The sequence below is a fragment of the Pelophylax lessonae genome (genome assembly GCF_965119305.1).
Source record: "Pelophylax lessonae genome assembly, chromosome: 6".
NCBI lineage: Eukaryota > Metazoa > Chordata > Amphibia > Anura > Ranidae > Pelophylax > Pelophylax lessonae.
In genome coordinates this window covers 181,300,781-181,315,929 of record NC_138773.1, presented here as the reverse complement: position 1 = coordinate 181,315,929, position 15,149 = coordinate 181,300,781, and the positions used below count along the sequence as shown (strand labels likewise).

The 15,149-nt window shown below is 41.7% G+C and overlaps 1 protein-coding gene across 1 annotated transcript in view; it reads left to right on the top strand.

Annotated features, from left to right (window-relative positions):
* HIBCH (3-hydroxyisobutyryl-CoA hydrolase) overlaps nt 1-15,149 on the top strand; it is a 225,500-nt gene that overhangs the window by 123,358 nt on the left and 86,993 nt on the right. Inside the window, exon 7 of the mRNA XM_082260054.1 lies at nt 4,620-4,698. Within this exon, the coding sequence (XP_082116180.1) occupies nt 4,620-4,698 (79 nt within the window). The remainder of the gene's footprint in view (nt 1-4,619; nt 4,699-15,149) is intronic.

Below are 15,149 nucleotides of genomic sequence, written 5' to 3'. Positions count from 1 at the left end.
CAGCATCTACAGTCCTCAACTTTGCCTGTTGATTTGTTCTTATTCAAAATAGCTTGAACAGCATATTTTGAAACTCTTTTGAAAACTTTGAAGTTATTGTCTGGGAAAGACCTTGCTGCTGCAGTATAACTACTATGTTTTTTGGTGCTATGCTCAGTCTTGCCATGGTGTATGACCTAAAACTGTCTTACGCGACCTCACCTTAGTAGCAGAATTTTGCAATTTCTTATCCAGCTACACCGATGTTTCATTTTAATGACTTTGTTTCAACCTACATATGAACTTAATGCAATATACTGTATGTATAAATGCAATGATAATTAGCACCTGCTTGATATAATTGGCTAATCATACACCTGACTCTAATTCTACAAAATCTCTGACTTTATGCAAGTGCACAAAGTGTGCAAGTGTAAGAATTGATGCTGGTTTGAGGCCAAATTTAATTTAATTTACATTTTTCTTCTGTTCGCTCAATTTGCGTTTTGTAAACTGATAAAAAGAAACAACTAAAATATATTTTTGAAGCAATCTTACATTACAGCATTTCTTCACACCTATCAAAACTTTTGCACAGTACCGTTTGTGTGTGTGTGTGTGTGTGTGTATATATATATATATATATATATATATATATATATATATATATATATATACACACACACACACGCGCGCACACACACACAGTATATTAGGGCTCGACAAACCCCAGGCGCCAGGTCGCATTGGCGACTAGAAGTAGCGACCTGGCACCTGGGCTGCAATGCAAGTGGTGTCTTGTCCCAGTGCATGGACTAAGATGCCGCGCCGATCGGTAATTGTGGCTACGGCTTTGCTGCCTTCTTGAGTGAGACGCTTCTATCTGGGAACTGGCGTCTTCTTGTGGTGGTCGGGGATGTGACAAGCTGTGACTAACGGTGCTGAGTGTTTCCCCTGCCTGTTCTCACTGCCTGCCCATCTCCTTCCAAAGAGGAGAAGAGACTGAAGTTGTTGCAGGCTTCTTCTGGCGCCCTTTGCTTAATGGTAAGTGGACAGGGAGTGTGGAGCGGTTGGTTGGAACAGCCTCAGTTCTATTCACACCCTCACAAAAGATGGAAACAGTTTATTCATTTTTTTTTTTTAAATACATTTTTAATGTATTTTTTGTATTCAACGGATTAGCAGAGAAATCCCTGCTGAGCAAGCGAATTCCGCTTAGCGGAGGTGCCCGTATGAAAGGGGCCTAAGAGGGCATGAGTTACTGGATCACCTATCGCCCCCCCCCCCCCCCCCCCACCTTGCTGCCTTGCTGCACTGTCCTTCCCTAGTGGGCCACTGCCCTTCACACCATCCAGCCAAGTACACATGGGCCAAATGCCGGGCAACATCAGCCGGTTCAAAAAAAACTGGCCGCCATTCGGCCCATGTGTATGGCAGCCGGTCCGACAGAAGCCGGCCATTTGGCATGCGTGAAAAAAAACTGGCTCCTAACTTTTTTAGCTGGCTCTGCACTATATTACCAAAAGTATTGGGATGCCTGCCTTTACTCACACATGAACTTTAATGGCATCTCAGTCTTAGTCCTTAGTGTTCAATATTGAATTGGTCCACTCTTCTAGGAAGGCTGTCCACAAGGTTTAGGAGTGTGTTTATAGGAATGTTTGACCATTCTTCCAGAAGTACATTTGTGAGGCCAGATACTGATGTTGGATGAGAAGGCCCGGCTCGCAGTCTCTGCTCTAATTTATCCCAAAGGGGTTCTATCGGGTTGAGGTCAGGACTCTGTGCAGGCCAGTCAAGTTGCTCCACCCAAGCTTTGCTCATTATGGACCTTGCTTTGTGCACTTGTGCACAGTCATGTTGGAACAGGAAGGGGGCATCGCCAAACTGTTCCTACAAAGTTCAGAGCATGAAATTGTCCAAAATGTCTTGGTATGCAGACACCTTAATAGTTTCCCTCACTGGAACTAAAGGGCCAAGCCCAACCTATGGAATACAACCCCACACCATAACCCCCCCCCTCCATCAAATGATTTGGACCAGTGCACAAAGCAAAGTCCATAAAGACATAGATGAGCGAGTTTGGGGAGGAGGAACTTGACTGGCCTGCACAGAGTCCTGACCTCAACCCGATAGAACACCTTTTGGATAAGTTAGAGTGGAGACTGTGAGCCAGGCCTTCTCTTCAACATCAGTGCCTGACCTCGCAAATGCACTTCTGGAATAATGGTCAAACATTCCCATAGACACACTCCTAAACCTTGTGGACAGCCCTCCCAGAACAGTTGAAGCTGCTATAGCTGCAAAGGGTGGGCCAACTCTGTATTAAACCCTGCTGACTAAGACTGGGATGCCATTAAAGTTCAGGCGCGTGTTAAGGCAGGTGTCCCAATTATTTTGGTAATATATTGTATATACTGTGTGTACACAGTACATAGTCAGTATTAGGTTGTTCCAGTATTAGGTTAACCACTTAAGGACCGCCCGCTGCAGATTTAATGCGGTAGGCTGGCCCTCCTGCGCGAACCAACGTAACTCTACGTCCGTTTCGCACCTGCAGCTAAGGGGCTAGCGTGCTCCGTTGCCGGCATGCTCCCACCCCCACTCGGCAGCGTGGACTCCGATGCACGGGGCCGGCGGCTCCGATTGCCACCGGGCATCCGCGATTGTTCCCTGCTGAGAGAGAAGGACGGTCAGCTGTTGTAAACACAGCTGACCGTTCTTCTCTCTGGAATGATCACAGAGCGCCTGTGATCCTTCTATATAGGATCACAGGTCTCTGTGATCATTTCAAAAGCCCAACCCCCATACGGTTAGAAACACTCCCCTAGGCTTACATTTAACTCCTTGATCACCCACTGTGTTAACCCCTTCCCTGCCAGTGTTATTATTACAGTAACAGTGCATATTTTTAGCACTGATTACTGTAGTAATGTCACTGGTCTCCCGAAAAGTGTCCGATCTGTCTCCTGCAATGTTGCAGTCCTGCTAAAAATTGCAGATCGCCGCCATTACTAGTAAGAAAAAAAAAAAAAAAAAACAATAAATATGACATAATTCTTTCCTTTAGTTAGTAGATGCGATAACTTTTGCGCAAATCAATCAAAATACACTTATTTCGATTTTTTTTTTTACCCAAAATATGTAGCAGAAAACAAATTGGCCTAAAATGTTAAAACATTTTGATTTTTTAATTTTTTTTTTTTGGGAATGTTATATAGCAGAATTTGAAAAATATATATATATATTTTTCTTTCAGAATTGTCGCTTTTTTGTTTATAGCGCGAAAAATAAAAATCGCAGAGGTGATCAAATACCACCAAAAGAATGCTCTATTTGTGGGAAAAAAGGACATCAATTTTATTTAGGTACAGCGTCACACGACCGCGCAATTGTCCATTAAAATAACGCAGTGCCGAATATAAAAAAATGGCCTGGTCATTAAGGGGGCAAATCCTTCCGGCCCAGAAGTGGTTAATCAACCGTGGAAGTTTGTGTGTGATTGATAATTTAGGAAGCAGAGAGGGATATTGATCTTGCAAAGTGGTATGTGAATGCAGTAGATTAGTGAGAACTCGGATCAATGTAAATTTAGCACAAATTTGGTTTGCTAGAATTCTTTGGGAATTTAATGATTTACGTATTGCCTGGAATTGCCAGGAAAAGAGAGGTTTTGAGCCTGTGTTTGGAAGTCCCAGCTTATGCATTATTGGGGCTACTGTCAAATGGAATTTAGACAATGTGCCATTTACACTGCAAGCTCTTGTAAGCAGGGTGTTCCATATACTTTTGTGTCATGTACAGTATCTCACAAAAAAAAGTACAACACTCAAATTTTTTGTAAATATTTTATTTTATCTTTTCACTTTGATGCAGTGTGCGGCGTATGGTCTGAGCACTGACAGGCTGACCCCCCACCCCTTCAACCTCTGCAGCAATGCTGGCAGCACTCATACGTCTGTTTCCCAAAGACAACCTCTGGATATGACGCTGAGCATGTGCACTCAATGTTTCTGGTCAACCATAACGAGGCCTGTTCTAAGTGGAACCTGTCCTGTTAAACCGCTGTATGGTCTTGGCCACCGTGGTGCAGCTCAGTTTCAGGGTCTTGGCAATCTTCTTATAGCCTAGGTCATCTTTATGTAGAGCAACAATTCTTTTTTTTAGATCCTCAGAGAGTTCTTTGCCATGAGGTGCCATGTTGAACTTCCAGTGAGCAGTATGAGAGAGTGAGAGCGATAACACCAAATTTAACACGCCTGCTCCCTATTCACACCTGAAACCTTGTAACACTATTGAGTCACATGACATGGGGGGGGGGGGGATGGCTAATTGGGCCCAATTTGGACATTTTGACTTAGGGGTGTACTCACTTATGTTGCCAGCGGTTTAGACAATAAAGGCTGTGTGTTGAGTTATTTTGAAGGGAAAGGAAATTTACACTGTTATACAAGGTGTACACTCACTACTTTACATTGTAGCAAAGTGTCATTTCTTCAATGTTGTCACATTAAAAGATATAATAAAATATTTACAAAAATGTGAGGGGTGTACTCACCTTCGTGAGATACTGTATTTAGTGGTACTGTATATTATACATTACAATGGAGATGCAATAATCTGTTATTTTCTTCTTTCAGGGTGTCGGTCTTTCTGTTCATGGACATTTTAGAGTGGCATCTGAAAAGACTCTGTTTGCCATGCCAGAAACTGCAATAGGTAGGAATACACTTTCACATTTACACTTTTAACACATTTCATAGGAACGACTGCCAACTCTGTGGCAGCTTGCTTAGTTTCAGTAGAAGGAGTTGTTTTTCAGATATAATTAAAATGTTGATAGAAACAAATCTAAATGTTTTGTTTTGCAATTAAAATAGTACTAAAGGCATTCTTTTTTCATTTTGGATAGTGTAAGGGAGAGTTATTTACCCTCTAATTTTTTTGGGCATTTGTGTCCCATTGGGGAGATTTCCCTTTACTTCCTGTCCCAAAGCCACAACATAAAGTAAGTAAGAGGTAATTCCTCTAGAGCATGGGTGTCCAACCTTTTGGCTTCTCTGGGCCACATTGAGTGTAGACAAATTTTCTCGGGCCGCATATAAAATATATACTATAGTTAAGGTATATAAGTAATAAAACGCTGCCGCGCTCTTCCCACGCCGCCTCGCCTCCCCCCCTCCACACTAATTTAACACAACTAGAGGATGACCATTTAAATAGAATTAGTATACAGAGGTTATACTTCTTCTGAGAGACATTAAAGGAACACTCTAACCACCATGACCACTTCAGTGATTTGAGGAGTCAGAAACACTGCACATGCTAGGATATTTACAGTTATGTGCTGGGGGCTAGTTGCACCCTTAGCACATATGACTTAGGCAGCCAGAAAATGTAATGTCCTTATTCATACATGTATGAACAAGGACATGACATATGACAAAACACAACTAGTTATTAAAAAACATATTGCAACAATTTACACACGCTGATGCACAGACCTTTTCTATTACTTATTTTGCAGACTGTTGGCGGTCACTGCTGGCAGTTACTGCTGGCGGGTAATGCTGGTCATGCGGGTACTGCTGGAGGAAGCAGCAGCTGCAGTAGTGAGCAGAGCTGCTGATTCCTGTATGGCTCCTGTTACAGTGCCCATGCAATGCACCCTCACCAGTGCATGCCCATCCAATGCAGCCTGATCAGTGCCCATCCAATGCAGCCTCACCAGTGCATGCCCATCCAATGCAGCCTGATCAGTGCCCATCCAATGCAGCCTGACCAGTGCATGCCCATCCAATGCAGCCTGATCAGTGCCTATCCAATGCAGCCTCACTAGTGTATGCCCATCCAATGCAGCCTCACCAGTGCATGCCCATCCAATGCAGTTGCAGCCTCTGCCTACAGTTGGTTGGAAGCCGCTGTGGCCTTGCCCCCGACTCGACTTCCTTCCTCCCCAGAAAAAAATTTAAATTTTCAGCGGGCAGTGGGCCGCATTGGCTACAGTTCTGGGCCGCATGCGGCCCTCGGGCCGCAGGTTGGACATGCCTGCTCTAGAGTGAGGGAATCTCTGGATGTTACCAGAAATAGTGTCCTCATTGGAAGATGTCCCTTGTATTCCTGCTGTGGGGACAACCCAAAACGTGGAATTTTCTTTCACTTTAACGCTTGGTGATAATGGTCAGTGGAACAAATAGGAAGGGTGACTACCCCAACTAATTCTTCTCCACTCTATCCAAATCTTTAACAAAAGTGTGGCCTTCAGTTATACTTTATAACAGTATTAAACCAAAAATGTAATTTATTGCAGCTTACCAATCCTTAGATGTGATGGCTGCATTCGTTTTTTCTTTTTGTTTTATTTTCACCTCTGTTTTTACCTTGTGATCTGGTCAGTAACAAACCCCCTGTATTGGAGTGCCCCCACTCTGAATGAAGGAGCACAGGGGCAACTTTGGACAACAGCATTGTCAGTCTGAGGAGAGGCGAATATTAGATGTACTAACAGATTTAGATACACTAACAAATTGAAGCCAAACTCCAGTTAACACTGCAGGTACACAAGCAGGTACAACAACAGTTTTGATCTTTTTGGGATAAAGGTTTTAGATGAATAAGTAAAAGCTGATCGTTGAAAGCACCCCTGTTAGTGGTAAATTGCTTGTCTCAACATGGTAACTGATACATTTGCAGGACAGCTTGTTCTGAAAAACAACAGAGTTACTGGTCAGAACGCCAGGTGAAAATAAATGAAAGAGAGCCTAAAAAAGTAACAAGTGCAGCCATCGCATCTAAGACTTGGTTAGCTGCAATATACTGAAAACTTTGTTTAATTAAAGATATAGGTTTTGGTATCTAACAGCCACTATTTTGAAAGTTCCGAGAACTTAAAAGGAAAAGCAAACGAATTCTCGGTATTGTTTACTGATGTTATGCATACGAGATTTAAAATATTCTTCTACGTAATACTGTACATGTACAGTTACCATGAATTGAAATGATTGGAATGCAATGATCACTAAATAATCTGGGAATCTCTAATAACTAAAGTGATGTTAGTGCAGCGATCTCCCCCACTGTGCCTTTCTGTTCTGTCAGGGGACTGAACGCTCCCCCCCCCCCCCCCACCGACCGGAACACCCTGATCAGCGCTAGCAGTTTACACCTCCCCCTGCATTGCTGGTCATGGCAGAGAAAGTTAACCCTTCCACCCCCCCCCCCCCTTCCTGCATTGGTGGTTATGGCAGTGACAGAGTTAAAGTTGTTATAAAATCAAAACTTTTTTACCTTAAAGTAGAAATCCAGTCAAATCCTATCTTAACCGATTTCCACCCCATTCTAAGCTTTATACTAACTACCCTATAGAGCAGTGATGGTGAACCTTGGCACCTAGATGTTTCGGAACTACATTTCCCATGCGGCTCAACTACACTGCAGAGTGCATGCGCATCATGGGAAATATAGTTCCAAAACATCTGGGGTGCCAAGGTTTGCTATCATTTCTATAGAGGAAAGATGTGTATACTTACATACTCCTTGGGCACTCCGGTCTGGTCACATGATTGACCCCAGCAACGGGTTCAGTGTAGAGGAGTAAGAGCTGACAACACTTGGCCCATAATAAGCCTATGGGTGAAGACACCACATAGGCATTGCAGCTGACTGGACCGGAGCGCCCAGGGAATAGGTAAGTATACACATCCTCCTCTACTGGGTAGTTAGGACAGGTCTTAGAATAGGGGTGAGAGCAGGTTTATATTTGGATTCCCTTTTAAACATGAAATATGAACAAAACATATCCGTCTATCGTGTGTACTCGTCTCAAACCAGGGCACTAAGTGTCATTTCTGTCTGCTGTCTCACCTCTCTGCAATCTGCCTTAGTCACTTATGAGAAGTTTTCCTGATACCAAAAGGTAAAAAATTGATGAGGAGGGAGCTCCAGCACACAGCCTGTGATTGAACGCTTTACCTCTGTTCCTGTGTGTGTAAAAGGGTTGTGTCCCTTTCTCTTCAGTCAGATAACACTGAGCTCTGCAGAGTATAACTTCAGCATCTCACCCCCTGCTTTCTGGAAGCTCAGACAAGATGTATAAATTCTGGACTTTGAAGAGATGTAGAGGGGAGAGGGCTGCAGATAACTAGGTACAACTTTTGTAGGAGGATTTGTTTTATCTCTGTGTATCACCTGAGGTCAGTCACTTTACTGGGTATATGTGAGGGTTTACAACCACTTTAGGGTAAAAAATGTCCCACTGCTATTCCTAAACACTTTTCTGGCTCCTCTAACAATCCAGCGCTGTCCCCCGCTGCACAGATGGAGCGTCCCACAGCAGTGGTCATTAGACTTTACAGAGAGCACATCTTTAGTGCCGGTTCACACTAGTGCAATGCCAGACATCGCATGTGATCCACACCGCATTGCCGTGCAGATCACATGCAATGTCAAACTGTATGGCTAAAATGGCATTGCATTCACACCAAAATGGTGCAGGACCCTTTTTTTAGTTTGCACTGGAATTGGATCGCATGGGTGTTCACACCTATGCAATCCGATTCCTGCACTATTTCACAGAACCAATCTGGGGGTATCATTAATTTTACATTGACACCCCCAGCGATTCGCAGATCTCAGTGTGAACCACTGTGCGATTCTGGTGCGATGCGGTTTCCCACATCGCACCAGTGTGAACCGGGACTTACCCCTACATTACTGATGCACATTTATGGGGTACCCATATGTGCAGTAGAGGTAGTGCAGTGTATTTGTTTAGCATCCTCTTTATATAAAGTCAGGAAAAAAAGTAGAGTCTTTAGTTTTATCTTTTTTTTTTGTATGTTTTACATAAACCTCTTGTAAATACAGATGTTACAGCAGATGCTGATGGCTTTCACAAAGTAAAAATATTTAGTTTTTGCTTTAACTATTGCAGTCCTTATGGGGTTTTAGTATGAAAAGAGCTAATGAACTGAACTATACTGAACAGGTTTGCTGTCCCTGTAATAAAAACAAGTAACAGAATGCATTTAATAAAATGATTTCACTTTGACTCACCTTTTAAAATGCCTAGAATCAATACATAATGCATTTATTTCATGTGCTAACATATTTTTACTCACATTTCTGAGAAGAGTTGAGCTTGTGCTCATAAACTGATTTGACTTTTGGACTGCCGAGGACATAGCCAATATGTTACGGCACTCACAGGGTAAAATTGATCACTCAGCTTTTCTACATGAAGTGATCTTTACTATTGGAAAGCCATGTTATTGCTTCTATTCTTTTTAGGAAAAGGCCCCCAGTGCTCTGTTCTGTGGCTCACATTGTCCTACTGTGGGTCTGAGACCAAAATAGCAGACGTCAGGATGGTACTATGGTTTATAATGTTATAATAACAGCGGTTGGGCCTGCAAGAGCTGTGGATTCTTTGTCTCCTGTCTGCATTGTTTAAATAGATAAAAGTCTTTAGGGATCTATTTTGGGCCCTGCTGTATACATAAAGAGAAATAGTCACTACAACTGTTACAAAGAAGGCCTGCCACCCTTCATTTCCCTACCACCGTGATCGTAATAACATTATTTATACATTGTGTGTATAGAGAAATAGAATTGAGCTATACTGTAATATATAGATATATATCTTGTACAAACCTGATTCCAAAAAAGTTGGGACACTGTACAAATTGTGAGTAAAAAAGAAATGGACTCATTTACAATCTCATAAACTTATATTTTATTCAGAATATAATATAGATAACATATCAGATGTTGAAAGTGAGACATTTTGAAATGAGAGCTACACATTCCAAAAAAAGTTGGGACAGGTAGCAATAAGAGGCCGGAAAAGTTAAATGTACATATAAGGAACAGCTGGAGGACCAATTTGCAACTTATTAGGTCAATTGGCAACATGATTGGGTATAAAAAGAGCCTCTCAGAGTGGCAGTGTCTCTCAGAAGTCAAGATGGGCAGAGGATCACCAATTCCCCCAATGCTGCGGCGAAAAATAGTGGAGCAATATAAGAAAGGAGTTTCTCAGAGAAAAATTGCCAAGAGTTTGAAGTTGTCATTCATCTACAGTGCATAATATCATCCAACAATTTAGAGAATCTGGAACAATCTCTGTGTGTAAGGGTCAAGGCCAGAAAACCATACTGGATGCCTGTGATTTTCGGGCCCTTAGACGGCACTGCATCACATACAGGAATGCTACTGCAATGGAAATCACAACATGGGCTCAGGAATACTTCCATAAAACATTGTCGGTGAACACAATCCACCCTGCCGTTTGCTGTTGCCGGCTAAAACTATATAGGCCAAAAAAGAAGCCATATCTAAAGATGATCCAGAAGCGCAGGCGTTTTCTTTGGGCCAAGGCTCATTTAAAATGGACTGTGGCAAAGTGGAAAACTGTTCTGTGGTCAGACGAATCAAAATTTGACGCCATGTCATCCGGACTAAAGAGGACAAGTACAACCCAAGTTGTTATCAGCGCTCAGTTCAGAAGCCTGCATCTCTAATGCTATGGGGTTGCATGAGTGCGTGTGGCATGGGCAGCTTACACATCTGGAAAGACACCATCAATGCTGAAAGGTATATTCAAGTGCTAGAACAACATATGCTCCAATCCAGATGTTGTTTCTTTCAGGGAAGACCTTGCATTTTCCAACATGACAATGCCAGACCACATACTGGTCCGGGTACTGAAATGGCCAGCCTGCAGTCCAGATCTTTCACCCATAGAAAACATTTGGTGCATCATAAAGAGGAAGATGTGACAAAGAAGACCCAAGACAATTGAGCAACTAGAAACTAGAAGCCTGTATTAGACAAGAATGGGAAAACATTCCTATTACTAAACTTGAGCAACTTGTCTCCTCAGTCCCCAGACGTTTGCAGACTGTTCTAAAAAGAAGAGGGGATGCCACACAGTGGTAAACATGGCCTTTTTTTAAATGTGTTGATGCCATGAAATTTAAAATCAACTTATTTTTCCCTTAAAATGATACATTTTCTCAGTTTAAACATTTGATATGTCATCTAGGTTGTATTCTGAATTAAATATGGAAATTTTAAACTTCCACATCATTGCATTCTGTTTTTATTCACAATTTGTACAGTGTCCCAACTTTTTTGGAATCGGGTTTGTATATCTGTCGCATAAATAAAAAACTGAAATAACGAAACAACAAATCCGTATACTGCATGAAAACAGGGATTCATGAAAATAGGAAGTACCTACATACATGACTGCATATTACTCACATACTAGTTATCTCTTGCACAGGACACCAGGTATGGGTCCTGAAATGCAGAGTTCGGGTGGAAAAGAGCCTCTAGTCCTGTCAATGTGTACTGTGGTCCTGCAGAGGTTAACCCACCTACAAGGGAGGGCTGGAAAAAACAGGAAGCACTCAGCTGGTTCTATGAGGGCTGCAAACTGTTTGGCTACTGAGCCATTGCCTGGCTTCCTGTGGTTCTCTTCTAGACACCAGAAAGCAGGCAGGAACCATAAACCTTGGTGTGGGACTAGTTTATACTGGCTGTGAGCCAACATTTTGTTTTAGGGTCCATGCACACTGGGCTTAAAAGCGTTTTTAGGCAAAATGCAAAACTATGGTAACTATGGTAGAAGCAGCGTTTGCTTCTACAGCAGTTTTGCATTTTGCCTGTAGATTCAGCTCAATGTTATCCCATGTGTCCATGCATGTGAGGATGTTTAGAAGCATATTTTAAGCTCCGTGTTTGGAAGCAGATAAAAACACTTCTAGATTGCATTTTTGAGAGGAGTTTTCTGTCAGAAAAAAAATGCTAAAATGCTAAACGCTCCTAAATGCTTGTACAAAAATGCTCTATATGAGCGTTTTTTTTTCTGCCATGTGAACTGTTTTTTTTTTTTAAGCCTAGTGTGTATAGACGTTTGTTTTGTTTTTATGCTTAAGTAAGTTTTTATGCTGAAGTGTGTTTGTTTTTATGCTGAAGTAAGTTTGTTTTTTTTGGAAAAAAAGACTCTTCTTTGCTTTGGCTGGCTGGTGATCCCAGGCTCCCCCAAATATCACACTCTGTACAAACTAGAAACAGAAGAATAATTTTTGGATCACAATTTAAGTTTTGCTATAAACTGGCAATATGCTTTACACATTTTGGTATCGGATTTAAAGTTTATGAAATGATGCACGCTTATCAGTGCCCATCAGTGCAGCATATCAGTGCCCATCAGTACAGCATATCAGTGCCAATCAGTGCAGCATATCAGTCCTGCCTTATCAGTGTAGCCCCATCAGTGTAGCTTATCAGTGCCACCTCATCAGTGGCCATCAGTGCAGCCATATCCGTACCCATTCGTACAGCCTTATGTCACTGGATTAGTAAGATTACTTATTTCTTTTAAGATATTTGGACTTGTATTTGCTGCCACTGATTGTAATCATAGGATTATTTCACTTATTTGTATAATGACTTGGAAGTCCATAGTGATTATACAAATAAGTGAAATAATCAGTGGCAGGAAACACAATTCAAAATATTTTATAAGATTGGAGTAATCCTACTAACCCAGTGACATATAGCACTTATGAGGTGAGCAGGTCCAAAATATTATTGCCATCATATACAATTAAAAGTCTTAATTGTATATGATGCAATTCAATATGCTCGCTCAAGGACAAGGATGTTTAAAGAAATTAAATTATATTACTGACATGATGCCTGCCATACCTGGGGGCAGAGGAAAGTAGGAGCATTAGGCTGCAGTGCCACACTTATTAGCATTGGCGGCCGTCGGGCCAGTTGTATTAAGTGTGGTTGGCAGCCTGCGGTCTGTCCGAATGTCCTCACCCGCCAGTATTATCATACCGGAAGGTAGCAGTGTGACCACTTTATGGGGGTGCCAGACTGATTTGCTTCCTGGACCCTGTCCTCTGGCTCAATTAGCTCCATAAGACTGGCATTATACTAAAAGTGTAGTGCAAGCCGGCAGGGACCCTTTTCGTGCGGGAGTCGGGAGGAGGCTGTTTTTTTTTTTTCGTGCAGGGTGCAGCCTTTTTGCCCCCTCCCTGCAAAGTGCCGCCCTAGGCCTGGCCTTGTCAGCCTAAACAAAGATACAGCACTGAGTTGAGGTCGAATAAAGTCAACAGTCCATCCAGTTCAACCTGTGCAGGTGTGTGTGTGTGTGTCAGAGATGTCATCATTTCCGATAACCCTGAACGTTGTGATCTATGAGATGCACGTCCAAGAGTCTTTTAAAAGTAGCCATACTTCCCGCAGTTACCACCAAATGTGAAAGAGAGTTCCACATTCTCACCGCCCTTACGCAGCTTAAGGTTAAACTGCCTCTCCTCTAATCTTATTGTGTTGCCACATGTCCTCTTACACTCCTTGAGACTAAATTAAAAATTACCTTTCCTTTTCAAGCTGCAGCCGCTGTCCTTTTCTGAAAATGCAATGCAATATGGCTACCTGAAGTTGTTCTGTACACAGAACACCATACCTCTTACTAAATACCTTGGACTGTCTACTTTTCAAAAAGATGTCATTTGGTGGGTATTTGTACAGTCCTGGTGTTTTTGGGTCTTAGAAAATGAGCCGTCAGTACATCAGGATTGATTGATTTTTAGATACATACCATGGTTTGTGGACTCTATACCTTTCCTATGGACTAAATAATAAACACTGATTTGGGTTATTTTCACCAAAGAAATGTAGTCTACATTTTGGCAAAAATTTAGGAAGAAAGATTATTTGCAAAATGTCATAACAGAAATGAAGAAAAACATGTTTCTTTTCTAAATGTTTGGCCTTTTTTCGTTTATTTAGGAAAAAAAAAAAAAACAAGCAGTGATTAAATACCAACAAAAGAAAGCTCTGTTTGTGTGAAAAAAAATTACAAAAAATGAATATGGGTACAGCGTTGCATGACTGCGCAATTGTCATTTAAACTGCGGCAGCACTGATAGCTGAAAATTGGCCTAGGCAGGAAGAGGGTGAAGGTGCCCTGTGTAAAAAAGATTAAAGAGAGAGGTCCAGTACCTGTGCTGTCTGGCAAATGTTCCTGGATCTCAAGCTTATCCGAATCTAAAATCTTTCACATCTATTTATTTATTTAAATTAGCTGTTTGCCTGTAGTTTAGCTTTAAAATGACTTATATTTTTGTTTCCGAGTTGTACCTGTTAGAAACATAAAGTGTCTCAAATGATAATAATTAGCAGAATAAAGTTGGCCATACAGTAGTCCCCCCTAGACAACAGTTGATTGTTTGATTTACTTCTATCAAAGGGACATGTTGGAAACTTTACTTCGATCAGTGGCTGCAGCTACTCAGCTGCAGCTGCTGTTCAGTTTATTCTGACAGCAGCAGGTTAAGCTGAAAATTGGCCTAGGCAGGAAGAGGGTGAAGGTGCCCTGTGTAAAAAAGATTAAAGAGGAGAGAGGTCCAGTACCTGTGCTGTCTGGCAAATGTTCCTGGATCTCAAGCTTATCCGAATCTAAAATCTTTCACATCTATTTATTTATTTATTTAAATTAGCTGTTTGCCTGTAGTTTAGCTTTAAAATGACTTATATTTTTGTTTCCGAGTTGTACCTGTTAGAAACATAAAGTGTCTCAAATGATAATAATTAGCAGAATAAAGTTGGCCATACAGTAGTCCCCCCTAGACAACAGTTGATTGTTTGATTTACTTCTATCAAAGGGACATGTTGGAAACTTTACTTCGATCAGTGGCTGCAGCTACTCAGCTGCAGCTGCTGTTCAGTTTATTCTGACAGCAGCAGGTTAAGCTGAAAATTGTCCTAGGCAGGAAGAGGGTGAAGGTGCCCTGTGTAAAAAAGGTTAAAGAGGAGAGAGGCCCAATACCTGTGCTGTCTGACAAATGTGCCTGGATCACAAGCTTATCCGAATCTGAAATCTTTCACATCTATTTATTTATTTAAATTAGCAGTTTGCCGGTAGTTTAGCTTTAAAATTACTTCTATTTTTGTTTCCGAGTTGTACCTGTTAGAAACATAAAGTGTCTCAAATGATAATAATTAGCAGAATAAAGTTGGCCATACAGTAGTCCCCCCTAGACAACAGTTGATCGTTTGATTTACTTCTGTCAAAGGGACATGTTGGAAACTTTACTTCAATCAGTGGCTGCAGCCACTCAGTTGCAGCTGCTGTTCAGTTTATT